General features: G+C 49.0%; 1 protein-coding gene across 2 annotated transcripts in view; it reads right to left on the bottom strand.

The window, feature by feature from the left end:
• Positions 1-22373, bottom strand: part of TXNDC16 (thioredoxin domain containing 16) — a 44058-nt gene extending 21685 nt beyond the window's left edge. The window contains exons 1-13 of one of the 2 annotated variants that reach the window (XM_052696553.1): positions 21587-22373; positions 17158-17361; positions 15849-15931; positions 14723-14796; positions 13288-13362; positions 12823-12944; positions 12570-12660; positions 9870-10023; positions 8529-8695; positions 7143-7203; positions 5633-5774; positions 4376-4522; positions 1964-2023 (exon numbers count right to left, since the gene is read on the bottom strand). In XM_052696553.1, coding sequence (XP_052552513.1) covers positions 1964-2023; positions 4376-4522; positions 5633-5774; positions 7143-7203; positions 8529-8695; positions 9870-10023; positions 12570-12660; positions 12823-12944; positions 13288-13362; positions 14723-14796; positions 15849-15931; positions 17158-17326 — 1345 coding nt within the window. In that variant the 5' untranslated portion in view covers positions 17327-17361; positions 21587-22373. Of the gene's footprint in view, positions 1-1963; positions 2024-4375; positions 4523-5632; positions 5775-7142; positions 7204-8528; positions 8696-9869; positions 10027-12569; positions 12661-12822; positions 12945-13287; positions 13363-14722; positions 14797-15848; positions 15932-17157; positions 17362-21586 lie in introns of both variants that reach the window. The other variant, XM_052696552.1, reaches the window with a different exon arrangement.
• Positions 22374-22735: the final 362 nt, after the last annotated feature.

A 22735-nucleotide genomic window follows, 5' to 3' on the forward strand; every position in this document is an offset into this window, starting at 1 on the left:
TCCTGGCCATAAAAAAGAGCCTGGGAATTCACATCCTTTTAGGACTTCCAGGTCCCCAGCAGACATCTTTGTAACTAAGTCTCTCCCAGCAGCAGATATAAAGTCACATCTTGCAGTAAACTCACTTCAGATCCAAAAGCAACCATTCTCCATCCTTTCCAAGGTCACAACAGGGAGAACAAACAGGAGTCATTCCACAGGTCACATCTGGCCTGGGAGTCTTCAGCTGGACCTCACTGATCACAGAGGAAAGGCCTTGACTTCAACCAGTTCATAATCTTTCTTGAGAATCTGCCTATGGCTGCGTCCATGTGCCAAGATTGTTATCAAATGATTAAAGCAACAGATGGTGGGAGCTTAGCCTCACACAGTCAGCCACAGTTTGGCCACTGACTCAGGAAGAGGCAGGGTTCCATCCACCGCCTCTCCCACTTTGTTACTCCAGCTGGTTTAACAGCTGGAAAGTCTAAAGAAACCCCAAATCATCAATAACCGTAACCCCTCTAACGATGATAACCCTCCCTGAGTTTACCAGTTTATTTCTGGGCTATCAGCTCAGATCAAAGCTGATGATGACATTCCTTTTATGAAAATTAGTAAAGCAGAACCACTTTCCTCCAAATGACAGCACTGCCCTCAGTGTTCCCAGGAGGGTTTCTTGCAAACAGCCACTTCTCAGAAAACTGTCTGGGTCCTCCGCACACTCCATACATTTTCCCTCTGCTGAGAGCTCAGCCTGAATCCTGCCTTAAGTTTGCAGGAAAAGGCATCCAGTTCCAGGGGAGTGCCTCAACTAGGAGAAATCAGCAACTAGGAGAAATCAGCCTTGATGAAGAAGGAAAAAAAAACAACAAAGAATGCACCAGCTACCTCCAGGGCTGCAAGAACAGCTCAGACTTAGATCCACTCAACTTCCTTGCTGTGCTGAAATGAAGGGATGAAGCCACTTGCTTACCCCCTGCAGTTAGAGGGAAGGACAGGCATCTCTAGAACTGAGCCCATACAAGCCTGTTAGCAGTGCAGAAGAGCACACCTCTTTCCACTGATTATAGAGGGGGAGAGGGCTGAAGCCCTGAATTAAGCTGAATCAGTACTTAGATCACCCAGGAAGCATCACAGGTGCTCCTGAAGGACCAGTCCCTTCTGTCTTTACTAGTGCATTACCTGATGTGTGTTGCCTTTAAATGTTACTGATCCTTAGCTGTCATCTATTATTTTTGGCATTCTGTGGTTGCCTGTGAGACTTCCCATGTAATTAACCCAGTCTACAGGCCCTGAAGGCATAGTCATTTTAAATTCTTTCTGCCCCATGGATCTGGGCCTGCCCCCGCCTGTCTATTATGCTTCTACCAAAACCTGGGCCAGTACCACTCTGCTACAGATCAAATAACCATCTTGTGATTTCTGAAAGCAGGAGACTTGATGTACCACCCCTCCCTGGCAAACACTGAGTTGGCTCTCGAGCCTCATGCTGTGCAACATGCAGTGCATCTTTACCCTGACTGGACACAGCACTGAAGGGCACCAACAGGATCCTGTTCCTCTCATGCAGACTACGGTGTCTGCTGCTGGACCCTCCACCTTCAAACCCGTGCTGTGTCACTCACTGCTTCTGGTGATGAAATGCCTGTGCCCATGAACATCACAGTCCCAGCTGAAGGGTGGTTTGGGCAGCTGGTGTGTTCCAGTTTACACCAACAGCACCAGGTGACTGCACAGGGTTGCACTGCCAGTCCCATGACTTTACAGAAGTGCAAAGGGACTGCAAATATTGCTAGAGACACAAATTCTCTTCCTAAGCAATTTAACATGGGAATGCCTTCCTTAAGAGTTCGGGAACTAAAAATGAATAGATTCTAGGTGAGTGAGCAAGACACCACCAATCTCTTTCCAGTTTTTTGGTGTGTACTACCAGGGCAGATGCAGACCAGCCATACAAGCACTCAGACCTGTGGCACCTTACCTTTCAGGTGATCAGCCACCTCTGTGTAAGACTGTAGCACTGCCAGGGACACTGCCTCCCCTGAAACACAGAGGAGAAGCAGCCCTGAGTTGCATATAGGCAATGAACAACCCCACTGTGCTCTTTGACAGTGTTACATGATGATTTTCTGCATCTATGGCACTTGAAGCTCTGAAAGACTTTGAAAGAAATAAAGAAAATTGGACTTTATGTTTCTGCAGAAGAGAGCAACTAGGCTCCCCAGCCTATCTCATGAAGTCACTCTCACTTTTCTTCTTGTCTTATGTTTGCCTTGCAGAGAAAAAATTAGAAAAGCAAAAGCCCAGTTTGAACTCAACTTGGCTGCTGGGGTAAAACAGAACAAAAAAACCTTTTTGCAAATGTTTTTTAACAGTAAGAGGAAGGCTAAGGAGAATCTCCATCCTTTACTTTTCCCAGTGGTCACTGGGAATGTGACCACTGAGGATAAGGAAAAGGTTGAGGTTCTCAATCAATGCCTTGATGTCTGTCTTTAAAAATCAGACCAGTTATCCTTGGGGTACTTTACCCCCTGACCTTGAAATCCCAGATAGGGAGCAGAATAAACTCTCCGCAGTTCAGATGGAAACAGTTAGAGACCTACTACTCCACCTGGACTGCCATGGGGCCAGATGGGATCCACCCAAGGTGCTAAGGAAGCTGACAGAAGTGATAGCCAAGCCACTTTCCATCATCTATCTGCATTCTTGGTCAAGTGGAGGATCGAAGGCTTGCCACTGTGACTCTCGTCCACAAAAAGGGTCGTAAGGGGGATCAGGGGAACTACAGGCCTGTTAGTCTGACCTCGGTCCCTGGGAAGGTTATGGAGCAAATTGTCTTGAAGGAGATGACATAGCATTGCAGGACAGCAGGGGATAAGGCCTAGCCAGCATGAGTTCATGGAAGGCAGGTCCTGACTGACCAACCTGATCTCCTTCTATCATCTAGTGACCCGTCTGGTGGATGAGGGAAAGGCTGTTGATGCAGTGCACCTAGACTTCAGCAAAGCCTTTGACACTGTCCTCCACAACATTCTCCTGCAGAAGCTGACAGCCCGTGCCTTGGACAGGTGCACTCTTGGCTGGATAGAGAACTGGCTGGAGGGCTGGGCCCAGAGGGTGGTGGGGGATGGAGTTACATCCAGCTGGTGACTGGTCAGGAGTGGTGTTCCCCAGGGGTCAGTGCTGGGGCCTGTCCTGCTCAGTATCTTTATTGATGACCTGGATGGGGGCACTGGGTGCAGTAAGCCTGCAGATGACCAACAAGCTGGCAAGAAATGTCAACCTGCCCAGGGGAAGGAAGGCCCTACAAAGCGATTTGGACAGGCTGGATATCTGGGCTGAAGCCAATGGGATGAGGTTCAGCAAGGCCAAATGCAGGGTCCTGCACTTTGGCCACAACAACCCCAGGCAGCGCTACAGGACCGGGGCAGAGTAGATGAAAGACTGCGCAGAAGAAACAGACCTGGGGGCATCGGTCAGCACTGGGCTGAACATGAGCCAGCAGTGTGCTCAGGTGGCCAAGAAGGCCAATGGCATCCTGGCTTGCATGAGAAGTAGTGTCACCAGCAGGAGCAGGGAAGTAAGTTTCCTTCTGTACTCAGCACTGGTGAGGCTGCACCTCGAGTATTGCGTTCAGTTTTGGGCCCCTCACTACAAGAAAGACCTTGAGGCCCTGGAACGTGTGCAGAGAAGGGCAATGAAATGGTGAGGAGTCTGGAGCACAGGGCTGATGAGGAGCAGCTGAGGGAGCTGGGATTGTTTAGTCTGGAGAAGAGGAGGCTCAGGGGAGACCTCATTGCTCTCCACAGCTATCTGAAGGGAGGCTGTAGTGAGGTGGGGGTCAGCTTCTTTTCCCATGTAACTAGTGATAGGATGAAAGGGAATGACCTCAAGTTGCACCAGGGGAGATCCAGATTGGATGTTAGGAAATAATTCTTCGAGAGAGGAGTCAGGCACTGCAATGGGCTGCCCAGGGAGGTGGTGGAGTCACCATCCCTGGAGATGTTCAGGAAACATTTAGATGTTGTACTGAGGGACATGGTTTAGTGGAAAATATTGGTGATAGGTTGGACTGGACGATCTTAGAGGCCTTTTCCAACCTTGGTGATTCTATGATTCTATGATTTGGTCCCTGAAAAAGGAAGATGGAAAACCTATAAACACTGACGTGCTTTATACTGATAGATACCATCTTCAAAGAATATCAGCCAATGGAAGGAACCGATCTAATCTGTTAGATCTAACATCTACACTGGGTAGATGTTAAACCCAAAACACTGAGTAAGGGCCCACAGGACAGGATGCAGCACATTTATCATTTACACTTGTCTACAAGTGTGGATTATCACACTGTGGAAAGTGTAGTGAGCAGCACAAGTACAGTCATACTCACAGCTGGCATAAAACAGCACCACTGTCTGGGCAGCTTCCACCATGGCAGAGTGAAAGGTCTCTTCTGTCAGGGTAAGGATCTGATCCAGGGGCAGCTCTCGCTTCTTGTCCCTGAAAACTGCTTCCACCACCTGATCATCCTGTATATCTGCATGGAGAAAAGCATGAGCACACAGGACACAGGAAACTGCAGCCCCCTGCCTGCAACCTCATTGGAACATTTTAGGAAACCACCACCTCTCAGCAGACACGTGGTGACTGTCAATTAGAGATTAAGTAATCACCTTACTGGGGGAATGGAAGGAAAAGAGACAATCTCATTGACATACACACAAGCTCATCAAAATGCTCCTATACCACCTCACACCACTGCCCAGTTGTATCCTCAAAATTGAACACAAGTCTTAAACATGCTGGATATTTGATCTTCCTTGCTGCTGTGTCACTTTGTCTTCAAAACAAAAACAATTCTGTACGGGAAAGAAATATATTCAAGAAAGCATTGTAGGAGCCACTGTTTTCTCCCTGAGGAATGCAAGTCTGAAACAGCTGTTACAAAAACACATCTCAAACCTTCCCAAAGGGACTGACTAGTAAATCCTACGCTTCTTCTGAAGCTTGGACAGAAGCTGGACCCAACCAAACATCAGCAGCTCCTCCCTCATGCCGGATCTCTGCAACTGTTCCAATCACAACAGCGCCTTGTGTTTGCCCATGGTGTTTGCCCTAAAAATTACACCTATCTGTCATGAAGCTCCAGTGATCTGCAGAGAATGAAAAAGCCAGTTTGTACAGACATCACGTGACTGTGATCATCATAGTGACAGCATGACAGATGAGTTGAGGCTGGCAGGGACCTTGAGGCCAGCCGGTCCAACCCCTGCTCAAGCAGGGACACCCAGAGCAGGCTGCCCAGACCCAGGCCCATGCCTGGCTGGCTTTAGAAGATCTCCAAAGAGGAGATTCCACAGCCTCTCTGGGCAATCTGTGCCAGTGCTCTGTCACTCACACTGTAAAAAAGCATTTCCTGATGGATCCTCTTGTGTCCCAGTTTGTGCCCATCACCTCTTGTCCTGGCACTGGGCAACACTGAGGATAGCCTGGCTCTGTCTCCTCTGCAACTTCCCTTCAAACAGACAGCTTGCCATGGATTTGCAAGAGTATTCTCGAATGCTTTAACTCTGCGTGTCTCTAGGAGTTGCTGATTGCATGCCCTAATTATCGGTGATAATTGGCTTTTCACTTTCTAGTTACACACCTTGATTGTCATTCTCTTTTCCATCCTCATCTTCCTCATCTTCATCCTCATTCTCCTGGATTTGTTTAACCTTGCTCTTATCTTCCACCAGAGTTATAACTTCCTCCGTGTCTTCCAAGACCAGGTATTTGATTGGCACTCCCTACAGAAAACAGGAACAAAACATCACTCTGTGTCTCTTCTATCATCTGCAAATGAAACTCAAAATAGGGAACTCTAATGGAGAGGGATTTTAAAGTTCCCTCTCACCATCTAGCTTCTTATTTCTGGGATATGTCAACAGATTCCTAAAGCTACCAAACCATGGATGTGCTTTCTTGGCCCAGTTTCACCTGCACATTAGTTTTCTTTTCATTCCAGACTGCTATTTCCTTTTCAGGAAGTAATTGTAGCTACGTGGGATTTTGTGTCTGTAACTGGAGTGGTGAAAGTAAACACGTGCTCCACCTCCCAACACCTTAACACAGAGCTACTGTGTGAAAAAACCCAGAGGCCAAATGAGGGAGCTGAGGTACAAGCATGGTGTCCGCTGTGCTGCCTGGTCCCTAGCCTAGGTGGGTCAGGTTAGACAGGGAAGCTCATCATGGACTGGGAAAACACACAGATGATCTTTTATCTCATGTAGCTCAGCAAAGAATGTCCCCAAGTGTAATGGACTGCCAAGCCACGGAAAGAAAAGTGCAAAATTTATTTCTCAGAAATGAGGCCGTGTCAGCTTTAAAACCAGTTCTGGCACTGTCTCAGGAAGAGGCACTTCAGAGAAAATGAATTTTATAATGAACTGAGAGAAATGACAAACTGCTGGCACCTCCCATTGGTTCTAAGAGGAGAAACACACCACGCACATCTCTCAGCAGGTCAGGGGAAGCCCTCAGGGGACACTCAGATTCAGGTCTGATCGTGTACATTTGCAATCACAAGTGTGACAGTTCAGGTCATTCGGGGCAACGTCTGTTCCCTGCCATTTGTTGCCTCACAAGGTGGGTCAGGCCCCTCCAGAGTTTAGCTCATCTCAATCAGCCTCTTTTAATTTAGGCTCTGCCCTTTTCCCAGATCACTACCAGAGGCATTTGGTTACATCAGTTCAGCACAGACTTTTGGTTGTTTGCTTTCTTGGCTCTTAGTTTCATGCTCGTTTCCTCTTCCATCTTTTGAACTCCTTTCCTAAGGGGCCAAGGGCCTTTGGAAGTCCAAATCTGGTGGGAATTTACACTTGCAGTATTGCCTTAGGTATTCACAATCTCACACTGACTTACTGTACAACAGAGAGATCACTCTCTGATTAGAACCCAAAATAAACATTTCCATTTGTCTCCTGCAAGCAGGCACAATTCCTCTGCAGCATCAAGCTCAGGCAGCTCCAAACGCATGCACACAGCTATGGGAAGATACATCCCCTTGAGCTTCTTTGAAGGCCACCAAATACAAGAGGTGAGCAACACCTTACTACACTTTCAAGAGCGTTTCCAGATAGGAAATAAGATTTGTATGATAAAGAAATCCATCAAACCTCATCCGGTGTTTTGAGAGCAACGTTGGTCCGCCGCAGAATGTTCAAATGCACCCGGTCCCTTCCAAGATACAGAGTGAACATCAGATGGTGTGATGATATGCAGGATTTGTACTCTGTAACATGCCTGCCTGACAAACACACCCTTCTCTCCGCTGTACCACATCCCCACAGTCATGTTTCTGGGCCCCAGAGTATGTGCTGGAGCTCAGTCACAAAGTAGGTGTTGGAGAAACATGTTCCAGGTGACCTGGTGGGACTCGCCCCACGTGTGCTGCATAACATGCCTATTTCCTGAGGGCTCTGAACTGCCTTTCTGTGACTCACACCTTTGCTCATCCATCGGTAACCACATCCCAGTGCAGCTGCTCAGATGGCAGACTCCAGCTCGCGTGTCAATGCAGCCAAGAAGTGCCTCTGCACATGGAGATACCACGATGGCAGAAAGCCAGAAGACAGCCCACACCCATCCTTCCCATCCTTCCTCCTCCTTCCTCCATCGCACTGCTGCCAGCAGCACGCAGAGAAGACATGCCCTCTCACAGCCCTAACCCAAAGCTGCTGGACCCCCCTCTAAAATCTGAAATATAGGAGGGGAGATCTGCTCACAGGAGTGCGTTTCTGACTCGTCACATCCTGCAGGTTTCTCATGTACGCAGCCTGACTCTCCGTGCACAGCTCTGCTGCAGGCCAGCCATGCAGCATGTGTGCACGCCTCCAGATGCTCTGCAAACACCTGCTAACACAAGAAGCACATGGAGGCACCCAGCCCTGCTTATGGGCAGGCTGCAGCCAAGATGGGCTGTGGAGAGGACGCAAGACAGGATGCGCTGCATGCAGCCCACTTCTGAGCCCGTGAAACAGGGGTAAAGGAAACCCACACATCTTTGCAGCATAGCCCTGAGTGTCTCATTCCTATCCTCGTGGGAAGCAAACTTGTTGCCTAACTCTGGTATCCCTCTCTAATTCACTGAGCAGAAAACCATCCAGCACTCACGAGGACGTGCATTAGCACCCACAGTTCGTGTCCTTTACTGTATTTCCTTCTGTCCTTAATTTAAGGGCAAAATACAAGCTTTTTGCCTCTGCATTCCAAGTTTCCTTTCTGAAGTTTCCCATAGTCTATTTTTCTACTTCTAAATCAGCACTAGACTTAAATATTTCTACACTTCCAGACAGTCTGAAACCAAACTTACCTGATTCTGGAGAAGTTCTCAAACATTATATCTTTTCACAGGATATAACTTAGTCTTGCTGCTTCTCATACAAATCAGAGTAAGCCCTCTGACTGTGATACCACTGTCCTTGTTGTGCAGTAAACAAGTTCAGAAACAGCATAGGAAAAAAAGAAAAAAGAGAATCCTCCAAACATTGGAAAACAATTACCTGGACAAAATGGCAACTCCTGCTTTCCCCAGAAGTTTCCAGGCCAAAAATTCTGCTGTTCTCCTGTCTGCCTCGTAAGTTTCTTTCTGGCTGAGGATGAACACAAGCGGTAGCCCAAGCTGTAAGTGAACAGTGGAAACTTTCTCTGGGTCTTCAGCAACTTCAGTCTGGAAGAGACACACGGTTACACTGCAACACGACTCCACATACCTGAACATACTTTAGCTCTTTTACACCCAGATGTCGATTTCAACAGAATTTGTTTGAATTTGTTGCTGAAATTGGTCAGCGAGCTCAAAAGAAATTGCAAAGGAAAGCACAGAAGCCTCATTTTTCTCAGGAAAACTGCTGGAAAAACCAATCACCAGATTGTCATCAGTTTAAAAATTGTTGGACATTAAGAGCTGGGAAATACTTCCTCCCTGAACCCCGGAGAGGGTTCACAGCCTGCAATTCCTAAGGCCAACAGGTAACCTGGAAGGCTGATCTCCTGCACAGCCACTGTGTTCTCTGCAGTCACAGAAATAAGGATTATCTCGAGTAAAAGCCTCCAGCTCTGATTCTAAATCATCCACTGAAGCAGAACCAACACAAGCCTGGTTAAATAGTTCTAACCTTTCACGATCCTCTCTGGGCATTAGTATGCACGTTCTTTGTGACCTAGCAACTCCTGATCTCAAATTTCCATTAATTACTATTTGTCTGGCAGCCATTCCTGGGGGCAGTTTGAAAACCCTGTCAAACACAAAAGCTGGCATCCTTTCCCTTTCTTTCTTCGACAGGCTGCTTCACTCTAACACACAGCTGCTTAATGAGGTGCCTTCTCTTTACAAGCCTCATCAAAGAGGTCGGCTGAAGGAGGCCCTTCCCAGCTCATTTACCCATTCTTTCTGCTGGGCAGAGTTGTCACCAGTGGGAACTGGAGCCCTGCTGAAGTTCACTGCCCCATGGCAGGCACTGCTGTCTGCCTCCTCCAGGTGCTGAGCCTGCTGTGAGGAATCTGGAACCCCCAGCAAAATTAAAGGTGCACCTCCACCCCATTTTGAGCAAAGCACAATTCCACTCAGATTGGCAGCACCACAGGAGCACACACAGGCCTTGGGATTCCTGAAGAGGAGGACCAAAATTTAGAAGTGTAATGGAGTGCTGCTCAGAACCAGGCTCAGGCCTATTCTTCGCCTGAACTCAGCCTGAGAGCTTTACCACAACCTTAATGGAGTGGGGGCAGATTCTCATGCTCTGCCTTGTCCTCTGCACACACCTCCCTCATCCTTACGTCTGCCCCAGCTGCCCTCACACTGCCCAGCCCAAGTGAGTGCATCATTTCTCCTTCCCTCGTACCACAAGAGGAGCTCCCATGAGTTTGAGGTGTCTGTGGATGTTTAGCACTGTCAGATCCTGCTCCAAGGGTGTCCTCCTGCAGGGCTGTGCCAGGTCCACGGCCTGCTGGCAATGGCAGAACAACAGCTGGGCAGACGATACATCAGGCTCCTTGCTGCTGTGAGGGAGAAACAAAGATCACACTGAGCTAGTAATCCACCACAGGGTTTTAAAACACCCTAACAAAAGGAGAATTTTGCTGCCATGTTTTACAAGGCAGATGATCCTTCAGTTCATGGTGTGACTGGCTCTTGAGACTTCAAGAGCCCTGCTACCAAAAGGTACACTTGTGTTCAGGCACTGCTCAGAATTATGTTCACTATCAAATGAAAACTCAGGCTTACCAAGTATAAATGACCTCAATCCAAGAACAGTTGTCTCAGCTGAAAAGGACACAAAATAAAGCTTTTTTTCAGTCTGACCAGCCATGCTACTCCAGTAAGGACCCTGGCAGAACAGCTGGAATACAAGTTCACTCGTGTATTTTACCTCACTGATGACACCTTACATACTGCATAAGGAATATCTCACCTTTCAACCAGCTTTGGTTTTGGCTATCCCAAAGGAAGCAGTGAAATCAGGTTCCCTCTGTGGCTCCCTGGCTTGTGGTTTCTGGTACCAACACCTGCAGAGGGGTTTGCCTGTGGGTCAGCTTTAGGATGTCCTCTGCTTTCATTCCACCGTCTCTAAACTAGGGATCACCTTTGTTTGTAAAGGGCTGTGAGATCTCTCCATGGAAGAGCGAGGTGCTGCATTAAGACACCAAAGTCTGACCAAAGCTGCTCTCTCTGCTTTTGGCAAGATAAAGCCACATCCTGTCCAAATGACAACCGTGCCATCTAGTGGCTGCCACAAAACGCCATCCCTGATCACGACCCAGCAAGGATGGGATGTGAAAACAATCGAACTGCTGCATAAATGTTTTGCTGAAGGTACATCATGCTATCTGATATTCCCACTTTCCTCTCTCCCTCCCAGCTTCCCGATTGCAGTATAGCATGCCAGCAACTCGCATTAGAATTGCAGAATCATAGAATCACAGGATGGTTTGGGCTGGAAAGGACCTTAACGTTCATCTGGTGACACTCCTTGCCTTGGGCTGATTGTCCCCCACCAGATCAGGGTGCCCACGGCCCCGTCGAGCCTGGCCCTGAATGCCTCCAGGGATGTGGCACCCATGGCTTGTCTGAGCAGCACTGCCAGGGCTTCACTGCCTTCTAAGAATTTCCTCCTATATCTAACTCAAATCTCCCCTCTTTTAGTTTAAAGCCATTCCCACTTGTCCTATCTCTATCTCCCTTCTATTAAAAAGCTCCCTTCGAGGACTGACAGGCCGCAATGAGGTCTCCCCACAGCCTTCTCTTCTCCACGCTGACTGACCCCAGCTCCCTCAGCCTCAGTGGTGAGGAGCACCATTCCCATGAGCTGGTGATCCTCCTCCAGATCTGCTCCAGCAGAATTAAAGGATCTGCTCTTCTAACCCAGCTCCTCCCGTTACAGAAGGGATGGTGTGAGCTGACCAGCTCCAGTGAAGCCATCAGATGGGAAGTCTCAACTACAGCACTGCAGGGAGCACCATGTCATGAAGTCAAACTGCAGAACTCACTGCTACTGAAGCTGTGATTACTGGTGACATAGTTTTTTTAAAAAAGTCTAGTTGTTGTTAACATCATGATACACGTTCAGCTTTCATCTCTAAAAGTCCAGCAGCCTTTGACTACCAGAAGGTGTGATGCTGCATGCAGCACACTTGTTTCCTCATATCCCTTGCTAAGCATCAGAGGCCAGGGCATGAGGAAAGAGAGCTGGGAGGGCTTTGCTCAGGCTCACCATAGCAGTTCCTACACTTCTCATCTGGCCAGACTTGTTCAATAAGGAACGAGGCAGACTTGGGGCTGAGTGTGTCTTGACATTATAGCATCAGCTATATATATCAGATCATAACATCAGCAGCCTCTATGAAAATCAGGGAGCTACCAGCCCAGGCCTTCTGGTGTATCCCAGCTGCATGGGGGGAGGATCAAGAAGGTCTCAGTAGGAAAGGCACACCTGTCCTGCAGTGACTCCAGTATGACTTCACCCCCTTTGCCAGATTTGTTTTTTATTAAATTTCCAGGGAGACATGGCTGAGATTTGACCAGTTAGCCCAGGAAGGGAGATGGTGGGCTCCTCTCCTGTAAAATCCCATTCATGAGCAGTCACAAATGACTTGGCTAGTCCAAATCCAGGTACACAAGCAGCAACTGGCGTTGGAAAAGCAAAAGAGATCTGACTGTGCATCCTTAGTTGTTATCCTAATCATCCATGGCACTCTTTCACCTTGAGGTGCAAAATGCATATGTGGGCTTTGATCTCACTGACATTCAAGGGTGCTGAGAACAGTCAATATTGCCAGCTGGATGGAAACAAGATTTCTAAATACCCTTGAGTAACCCAAGTTGCTCTTTCACTGGAAATGATGTCTCATTCTTTAGCTCAGCAAGAGGCCAGCAGTGAGCCTAATGTGTAACAGGCCTGGCAATATTTAGACACTTTAAACTCAGGCTGAGAGATTCACTTCTAATGAAAATGATTTTTCTCCCACACGAGCCAGCAATGATGCCAACCCAAGATTTGATGTGACAATCCTAGAAACCAAGAGCAAGCAGTATTTGGACATACCCAGTGTCTTTCAGCAGCGTTGCCTCAGTTGTTAGAACAAACTGGTGGACAGTTCCATAGACAAAAGCCACCTCCATCACAGCTCTGTGCTCTGCAAAGAGAAAAGCACGACTCATTCACTGCTGCAGCTCACTCCAGAGCTCCCCTTTACACCTTTCTATTCTCCATTTGTGAGATTCTTTCAAAAACTCTCTTCCATCTTAATAAAAAAAGGGCTTCAGGAGAGCAAAGGTGAAAAGCTAAGAGTTCATACCTGCTGTTCCAGTAGCTGGTACATATGCGAAGACCATGTTTGATTTCCCTTTCAGTGCATTTTCTATGTTCTGAAGATCCGTCGGTGTTTCAACATACTTAACTTCATTAAACAGCAGGGCACTGAGAAGCCAAAAAACTCGTTACCAACTGTTTTCTTTTAGGAGAAAATATGCAGCTACATAAGCATGACTGGAAAAAAATACAGAGGAAAAGCTCCAGCTTCTTACTTGCAGATGCAAGATTAACAGCCAAACACAGCTGGCCAGATGTGTACTGGTGAGCCATCATTTGGAGGATACAGATTCAACAGGGCCAAACCAGACCGAAGTGAGAAGCCAAGCCTTCTGCATGGCTGAAAGCAGCCTCAGGAATATGTGGAGTTTCTATTTATGCAGAACTTTCTATCAACAAGTAAAAATAAGCAATAAATGATTTCACAGAGATCAATCTTGTCCATACTCACAAAAGAACATTAGCAACAATGGAGTTCACATCAAACAAGGCGTCAGTAGGGAATTCTCTGATCAGAACGTTACCTCTGGAGAGGGAAGAAAGAGTGTCACCAAAGAAACCATGCAGGGTTAGCTATACATACTAAACTCATTTCTGCTGCGTAGAACAACTCCTGGTATCTGCTGGGGAAAAAATGTCAGGACTGAATGTGGGCAGTTCGTAGGAGCTGCTCCTCCTCTGTCACATACAACCATCAATGAGAACTGAGCACATCAGGTTTGCAAAAGCCCTCTACCTGATATATGGAAAGCTTCCAGCTCACAATCCATGGAGGGATCAAGAGCTAAACATTCCCACCTAAGGTAGATGAACTAATCACACCAATAGGAAGAGCAGCAAAGAATGTTTATTTCTTGGACTAGATCTGAAATTTAGCACACTGAATGCAGCCCTCAGGGACTCGGTGGTGGGAGTCCCCAGGATAGAACACTGGACAGAAGATTTGTCTGGTTGTTTCTTGTAACAGAACAGGGACGTGCTGCTAAAAAAGAACACAGGGCAGGAAAGGGGGTTTCGTGATGAGGACAAAGCATCCAATTTCCATGTTTTGGACCTCCTAGGAAAACTTTCAATTCCAGATATGTTTGCAGACTGAGAAAAGAACTCGTTGAGAGCAGCTCTGTGGAGAAGGATGTGGGGGTTCTGGTGGATGAGAAGCTGGAAGGCCAACTGCATCCTGGGCTGCATAAAAGAGAGGTGGCAGCAGGGCAGGGAGGGGATTGCGCCCCTCTGCTCTGCCCTTGTGAGGCCCCATCTGCAGTACTGCATCCAGGCCTGCAGCTCCCAGCATAGCAAAGACATGGAGCTGTTGGAGAAGGTCCAGAGGAGAGCCACAAAGGTACTCAGAGGGCTAGAACACCTCTCCTATGAAGAAAGGCTGAAGGAGCTGGGCTTGTTCAGCCTGGGGAAGAGAAGGCTCTGGGGAGACCTCATTGCAGCCTTCCAGTACTTAAGGAGACTGACTTTTTACACAGGCAGTTAGCAATAGGACAAGGGGGAATGGTTTTAAACCTCTCTTTTAAGAGGAGATTTAAATTGAATGTTAGGAGGCAACTTTTTCCTCAGAGGGCAGTAAAGCCCTGGCACAGCTGCCCAATCCCTGGAGGCATTCAAAGCCAGGCTGGATGGGGCCCTGGGCAGCCTGGTCTGGAGGGTGGCAATCAGCCCACAGCAGGGGTTGGAGCTGGGTGAGTTTTGAAGTTCCTTCCAACCCAACCACTCTGAGACTCCATGATACTACAAACGTTTTCCTGAACTCTCTATGCCACTGCTATCCTCACGGCTCCTCTCTTCCTATGCAGACATCTCTACTCCCTCTTAGCATTTCATCCAAAACTTTGTACTTAAAAGCAATCACATGTGGAGGTCAGACAGCTCCCCCTTACCTGAACAGGTAGGCTTTCCTTAATGCATTCTCTTTTCCACAGTATCTTGAGACATCCTCTTTGGGACACTTGACCTAGACATTAAAAGCATGTCATCAGTCACTCACCTCCACAACTGATGACAAACACACAGCACCACAGCTTTCTCCCATTCCAGAATGTAAGTACTAGCCTTTTCAAACCTGCCCAGGATAGAAAATACAATCACACAGTAAGATGAACAGAGTCCAGTGGTGCGGACTGGAATTTGTATTTCAGTTCCTCAGCCCTTAATTTGGGTCAGACAGCATTAAGAGATCTTGTGATCTGCCAAGTACATTCAAAGGGACTGACCACTACTTGCTTACTGAACTCAGTTTGTACCTGGAGGCAATGAAATACACACACACACACACATATAAAAATACTTCTTACAAAATCTAACTGTACTTGCCCACATTTATAGTTTGCTCTCCTAAATCTGCATAAGGTTTCACTAAAAAAAATATATCTGTTCAGCATTTACTGCACTGTATGGAAAGGAAGTGATCTGATCCCATCCAACACTCTTCATAGCTCAACCTTCTTCTCTCCTAGTGCACAAGCAAGACTGAGTTGTGCAGGTCTCATACTCTGGGTGTATCAGCAGGCTCTCTTGTGTAACACAGTGGGGATCATACTCTTCCCTGTACCATGTTTAAGGTACACAGCAATAACCATGCAACACCACACATGACATACTTGGGAAATCAGATTGGACGAGCCAGCCACGCTCGATACATGAGGCTTCCCACAGCAAAGGCCAATTTTCAAGAAAAATCTGAGGAGTTAAATATTCCTCACATCCATGGATGCTAATCATGGAGTGTGGACAACATAAAGTCTTCCTCAGATAAAGGAATCTGCCCCACAGACAGAAGGTGTGACACAACCCACAACAAGATGTGATGCTTTTGATTCATAGCTGTGCAGTGTAGTTACTGCTGGCCAGGGCAAGGGAAAAAATTGGATGCTTTGCTGCAGCCAGAACCCACTTTCTTGTGGGGTTCCTCTACTTTCCATCACCCAAGGTAGGTGCAGACAATTTCTGTCAACCCCACAGTCAGCCCTGCAGAAATACTCTGTCCCATTCCTTGTTCTTGTTCACCTTCACCACTGAAATGCCATAGTCGTGAAGAGCCTCAACCGAGTTTTCAATCTGTTCCAAGAAGGGCTGGGCACCAGGAGAAACTGAAACACCAATAAAAGCTGGTTTTAGTCCCTTCCCATTACAGAAAAGAAAGCAGAAGAGCAGAACAACCCCTTTCTCTCTGGCAGTGTTAGCCTTTCTGGGAGTATTTCACTCCCTGGTCAGACCAGGATCACAGTCTGCCTGTGACAAGGGGAAGGATGGGCATCAATGTAGATATCCCTTATGAATGATCTTTAAATTCAGATGGACTGGAGTCCTCCAAGCCACTATGACTTCCAGGATGCCAGAGATCCCTAAGCAGCATGACATCCTTTGCTCTGTGCTGCAGGACACACTGCAAAGCACTACAGCTGCACTGAGCAGCAGTGAGGACGCTCAAGGATGCTGCATGCAGGCTTTTGCAGGTGCCACTAGTAACTGCTCATGTCCCCTGTTACTGCCTGCAGGGCACTGTCTGTGCTCTGGCATGGTAACAGCATGCTGAGGTCCCTGAGCAAACATCATCAGGACATTCATGAAGGCCGGAGCAGGAACAAATAGGGAGCTGCAGCATGCTGAAGGTGGAGCTGTGTGAAGGGATTTGGCTGGGAGCTGGCCGGGGGAGACAGGACTGGAAGTGGTTCTGTTAGATGGGCATCGTTCTGCTGGGCAGCAAGTCCTCACAGGGTCCTCAAGAGTATCCTGCTGCCATGCAGTGATACAGCACTCATAATGTGGCCTTGCTCTTACTCAGAATAAGGTGTTTAAGAAACAAAACTGACTGTGGGCAATAGCACGAACGCCTGCAGGCTGCCCACTTTCCTCTCTGACACACGCAGCCTCAGTACTGATGTGGGAGCTGTGTTGGTGTCTCTGCCCACATCTCTGGAAAACCACACATGGGGGGCATGGAGGAGCAGAAGAAGAAAGGCAAAGTGATAGATCTCCTTGTAATTACTCTAGGAGGTGCTCTGGAAAAGAAATACAGCCCATTTCAGGGAGCAGCTCCTTACAGGGCATCTGGAAGATTAACGAAAAGGCTTGAAGGAGTGTGTTTAGGAACACAAGCAGGAAAGATCTCAGCCCCAGACACCTCTGTCTATAAGGACTACTCAGGAGCTATGCAAACATAGATTTGCCAGTGAAGTTTGCCAGCTTCTCAAAATAGCTTTGCATTTAAAAAGTTCAGGAATTGACCCTTCATTATTCCACTTTCACACACACTCTAACATGAGTCTTCCCTGAAAACCCAGGCTCATGTAAATGCATGCTACTGAATACATACCAGTATGGCTGAAATAAGCCAAGGAAGCCTTGCTAGCTTGCAAGCCACTGAAATACTCGTGGGGGCTCAACTCCTGTAGCAGACTTGCACTTCCCAGCATTGGAATGGAGACAGCACAGAAGAGCAGGAAAGAGAAGGAAGAAATCCATCTGTCCTCCTGAGCTGACATGGTTATTATCAGTTACAGGCATAGAAGAGCCACAACTGGAAAACAAACAGATACACAAAACATAAATATATATATATGCACACACGTAGCATGTATATGAACATGTATATGAATGTTTTCTGTTCAGATAGGTGGAGCATCACTGTAATTTACAAACCAAATGGCAGAGGGGTTTGTCCAGACTGCTCCGTGTCATGCCTTGCTCAATCCCTCCTTACTTTTTTCTGTCACCAGTGACACTGGAGCAAAATCTATGACACACACCAGGCTGCAGGACAGGCCTGGCAGCCTCCCTCCCACTCCAGGATCCTACATGGAGACGTCTGGGAGGAAAGCCAAGAGAAGTTGTGAGATGATTCAGAGAATGAAGCCAAGACCAAGTGTGCAAGCCTGCTGCCAGGCTTCACCAGCAGCGTTCCCCAAGGTGCCTTGCTGCAGCTGTGTAGTTCCTCCCACTTGGATTAAAGGGCTATGGAGAGATATGGACAACAAGCTCTGACTACAGGATGAAAAAACAACTTCTTGCCTCCTAATTCCCCAGTTTAATACCAAGCTCTCTTGCAGCCTGCTCTTTGGGTACCCATCGTTGCTGCTGAGCATGCAAGAGCAAGGCTGGTTCCTGGTCAACAATGAGACAAAGCTGGAATTCAAGCCTCGAAGAAGCTGTTTGCTTTGCATTATGAGCTGCAGCTGTTTTCCTTAACAAATGTCCCTGTGTACATGGGCTATTATTCCTTCCAGTGCTGCGTCAGATGCTGTAAGCTTGTTATTGCTGCTCTGTTATGAACCCAAAGTCAGATGCTCAAAAACAAGCAGGCAAAGTCCCTCTGCCTTGCTCCGAGAGCAGGCAGCAAAGCAAGGCATGCTCCACCTTCAAAGGCCTCCTTCTCTCTCACTCACGCACATGAGGTGTTGGGATAAGGCCTTCACAGCACGAAGGAACAAAGACAGCCGAGGAAGGAATGAAATCTTTTCATCTGAAAGTCTCCAGTCCTCTCCCTCCTACTTCGGGATGTGCCAGGCGCTTCTGGTTCTTTGCCCTCCCATCTGTTCATCTGGCTTACAGAGGGGACAGAGATCAAGGGGATGGGGGGATGTTTACTGAATGACAAACTTGGCTCCAGCAGGATGGAAAAATAAACTCAATCCTGGCGTGTAGGAACGAGCCCAGGTCAAATGGGAAAGTTTACTACCAAGGAGGCAAAGCCAGAGGAGCAGCCCACGATTCCAATACTTTGCAGCCTGATACCTGGAGGAGGATGCTTGCAGTTTAAGACACAACTCCAACTTCTTCCCAGCCCTGATCTCCTCATCCTCTTTTCGGAGCTCTTGCTGAGTTCTGCAGCTCCCAGCCCTCTGGCTCTCCCAGCCCAGCCTCTGGTTCCACAGTGTGCAACTCTCCCAAACGCAAACAGGAACTTCAGAAGCACTCAGTGGAGGGAGCAAAAGTCAAGATTTATCACCCATGTTCAGGAGAGACTGGAAGCACCTGGATTTGGGATTTTCTCCTCCATGTGTGCCCCATAAATGTGTCCAAGCTGGTAACCGCTGAAAACACATCTCCTCACAGGAGAAGAATTTGTTGTCAGTCTACTGACTGTTCCTTCAGCCTCAGTATTACAACAGCCTCTACCCGCCCAGCTAGAAATCTGGCAGTGATTATATCCCTCATATCCTCATATCCTGTCCTCCTCCTCCTGCCATTTCCCATTTTGTCCCAAAATCACACGTAAGGCCCCTGAGCACATCCTGCCTTAAACTACTCTAAAGCCAGGCCTGTCCCTGCCCTAGAGGTGCAGTCCCTGCACAGCTCGGCCTTCCCACCCACATTTGGTAAAACCTGGCTTAAGGGTTTCCTGGCAAGTCTGAAGACTCCAATACTTCTCTGGAGTCGAAATAAAGCCCAAATATGCCCAACCACAAAGCAGACTCAATTAGGGACCAACAGCAGCAGGGGATGAAAAGCTGTCTTCAAAACACCCAAAGCTTTGTGGTAGAGTGCTGGAATTGCTCATAAAGCAAGCAGTGAACCACCTGTGAGGAGGATATCGAGAACAGCTTGGCCAAAGAACAGTTTAGATAGATCTAGTGCAGTCTCAGGGCAGAGGTCTCTGGGAGCTTCCCCAGTTGCATTCTTCCTGCACTGAACTTCACACAGGCTCTGAGAGGCAATGTGCAACGCCACTGGAGAGACTGCTATGCAGTGAGCCACGTGCTGACTGGGAACAGGAGTGCTCCAGCACGCCATCACAGCTCCACCTGGGTGTTCAGTGTCACCACTGCTATCCAGCCTTCCATACTCAGTGTCTGCTGGATTATTCAGCTTTTAGGCCATTCCCTGAGCCACTTCTTTTCCAATGAGGGAAGATTAACACCATAGGGTTAGAAACAGCCCGAACTCCCTACAGCAGCCACTTGCAGGATTACCAGGGATGTGTGAAAATACCAGGCATGTGTGAACTGGCCCTCGTTACAGGAATGACTCCAAGGAGAAGGATCTCACCAAGAACCCACGAGGATCCAGGGAACAGGCTACAGCTAAAAACAACCACAGGCAGCTGGGACACGTTGCAGCCTTGCTTTGGCTGCTGTCATTCAAGGAAGGGCTCTGTGTCACTTGTGGGAAGCCCTCAAACTCACAGGCCATGGCCGTGCACATTGCAGCCAGTGTGCAAGGCCTGTGTGTTCATTGTCATGCCTTCTAGACAAAGCCAGGTAAAATGGCCACTGCAGATGACCTAAAATAAGAGTGAATACACCAGAGACACACTGGCATAAATTGCTTGTGCTACATTGATTTTGCTTGGGATTCCTGCAGTGGTAACCATGGGCTGGGATCCCCTTACCTCTGATGACAATTCTAAAGTTAATTATCACTACGTAGTTTTGCTGGAATAAATTGCTCATCAGTCAGCCTCCCTCAATGTTTCTGAGGACAAGTTCTCCGACCTGCCTGGATGTGTTCCTGTGGGACCCAATCCAGGAGTTCCTGCATTGGGGTTGGGACTAGATGATCTTTTGAGGTCCCTTCCAATCCCTGACGTTGTGATTCTGTGAGTGGGGCCACGCTCACCCGTGCCATGGAAGTGAACTATCTGCTGGTCAATTCCACCTTCCCCTTCTGCACATTGGCCTGTGAAGGAGGCATGTGTTGGGGCCTGTGACCAGGAGAAGGCAGGTGATGTTCCCATCCTGGCTCATTCTGATCACTGCAGCATTCTCTCCTCACGTGCTGTCACGAGTTTGCCCCTTCAACCACAGAAAGATGTTTATTTCTACAATGAGCATATCAAAAAGCATCCCAACCCTGTGTAACTAATGCTAAGAGCTGAAAGCAGACCCATGTGCTGCATCCAGAGAGAAGCAAGAGCCTAATTGCAACAGTATTACTCCAGTATTTATCCACAAACACTTTCAAGCCCCAGGGCTGACAGGTTTTTTGTGCACAGACAGCTACACTTTTTACAAACAGCATTTTAAGGACCTTGCAGACTGCTATGTAATCGGTCTGCGGCACAAAGCAGCGCCAGGACAGCTCATGTGACTGGAGGCACATCTGGCACATTAAGTCATATGATAACAGCTCCTCTCCCACAGTAACACTTCCCCCAGTATCTCTTTGTGCCGCTGCCTCTCCCCTACTCTGTGATCCACAAACCAGACATGCTGAGCTCTCAGACCTCACATCAGGCAGGCACAAGACCTGGGCAGGACAGAGGCCCTGGTGCAGTCATTTAAGATATGGGGCTTGAATAAAGGGGGCAGGCTGTTGTGAGCTACAGGAGCTGCATCTTTTGGCACAAGGAATCTTCTGATTTCTCAAGAGTCATCAAGAGGGATGGGAAAACACATTTACAGCAAAATAATCCTTGCCTGTTGCCCAGTGTGCTTTGCCTTACTGGGTTTCTCTCAGTGATGCCCTCATGCTGGCTCCCTACTGGAGCTTGGCCTCCTCTCCTGCAGAGCACCCTGGAAAGGGGCATTCAGCCACTTCCCTGAGTTTCACTTTCATTTTCACTTTCAGGTCCCACTTCCCAGCACCCAGGAACTCCTTATTTTCTGGTCCTGCAGCCAAAGCAGCCTCACCCCTCGGCCTACAAAAGGAGAGAAAGTCTGCACTGCTGGTGCACAGCTGACAGCCCACGCCTTGCCCATGTCTCTGCCCAGCTTGTCCCCGAGGACCTTCCTCCCACAGCTGGCACTGCGCAGGAAGCTGTTATTGCTGAGCTGCCTGTAAAACGGCGTAGGGGTGTCACCTACCTGGCAGGCGCTGCTTCCAGCAGCAGGCTGAAGTGCTCGTCCCTCGTCCCCAGCTGCAAGCAGAGCACCACGTGTGAAGGACTCCTGGAGGCTCCCGCAGTCCGGCACGGTTTGTGGCCTGGCTGCTTGCCACAAGAACCTGCAGGCAGCCCTGTCCTACACTTTGCCTATGGGATGTTTGAAATAAAGATGTGCTGGTCTGAACCTTCCAGTGATCTCAGAGCCCTGAACTGAGATCTCTTGGTCCTGAGGGGAATTTCTAAACTACCCACCTGCTGGCTGTGTCTATAGCCACAGGGATCTCTGCATAGAAAAAAAACAGAGGAGAGGTCCCTGACCTACATCCAAACACTCCCACAGCACAGGAGACCCAACCTGCGCCTACAGCAGCAGTCCTTCCCCACCCACATCTGCTGCAGAGGCTCAGACCCAGCACAACACCTGCAGGGATCTCTCTGCTGGCCCTGTTGTGGCAAACTAAACGTCAAGGCCCCCAGTCCTCCCTTACAACAGCAGGGATTTCTAACCGAGGCCTACAGCAGCGCTGCCCCCAGCCCCACGCAGGGGGAGGATCGGCTCTTGAGCTGCCAGGCCTTCCGCCCCTAACCAGACGTCAGAGCCGTGCTGCGGCTGTGGGGAACCGAGGGCTGCCGGGGCAACGGCCCTGCCGCTACGGGAACAGCAAAACCCATCGGGCCCCTAACGACGCCAGATCCCCCCCCGCCCTGCCCCTGCGGGGACCCTCAGAACCGCCGGGCCGCGGCGCTGAGGAGAGTCTCGCCCCGCCCCCGTCAGCGCCGCCACTCGCGCCCGCGCCGCCAGCCAATCAGCGCCGATATCCCGCGCCTCGCCCCGCCCCCGCCGCCCTCCTCCCGCGAGGAGGCGGGAGGCGGCGACCCGAGCGGCGAGAGAAGCGCCCCGCTTACAGCGTGTGTGTGGGGGGAGGGACAGGGGGGGTGCGTGAGCGACGGGCGGCGCTGGCCAATCGGCGCGGCGGATGGGCGCGGAGGGGGCGGTGCGACGGGGAGCCAATGGGGAGCGCGCGCTGTCAGGAGCGAGCGCCTCAAATCATCGGGCTCAGCTGATTGTCCCCGGCACCGAGTTGCTCGGCGGCGGCGCGGCCGGCGGCGCGGGCGCCCCTTTGTTGCA

This window comes from Tympanuchus pallidicinctus, unplaced genomic scaffold, assembly GCF_026119805.1.
Source record: "Tympanuchus pallidicinctus isolate F22 unplaced genomic scaffold, pur_lepc_1.0 scaffold3, whole genome shotgun sequence".
Lineage (NCBI taxonomy): Eukaryota > Metazoa > Chordata > Aves > Galliformes > Phasianidae > Tympanuchus > Tympanuchus pallidicinctus.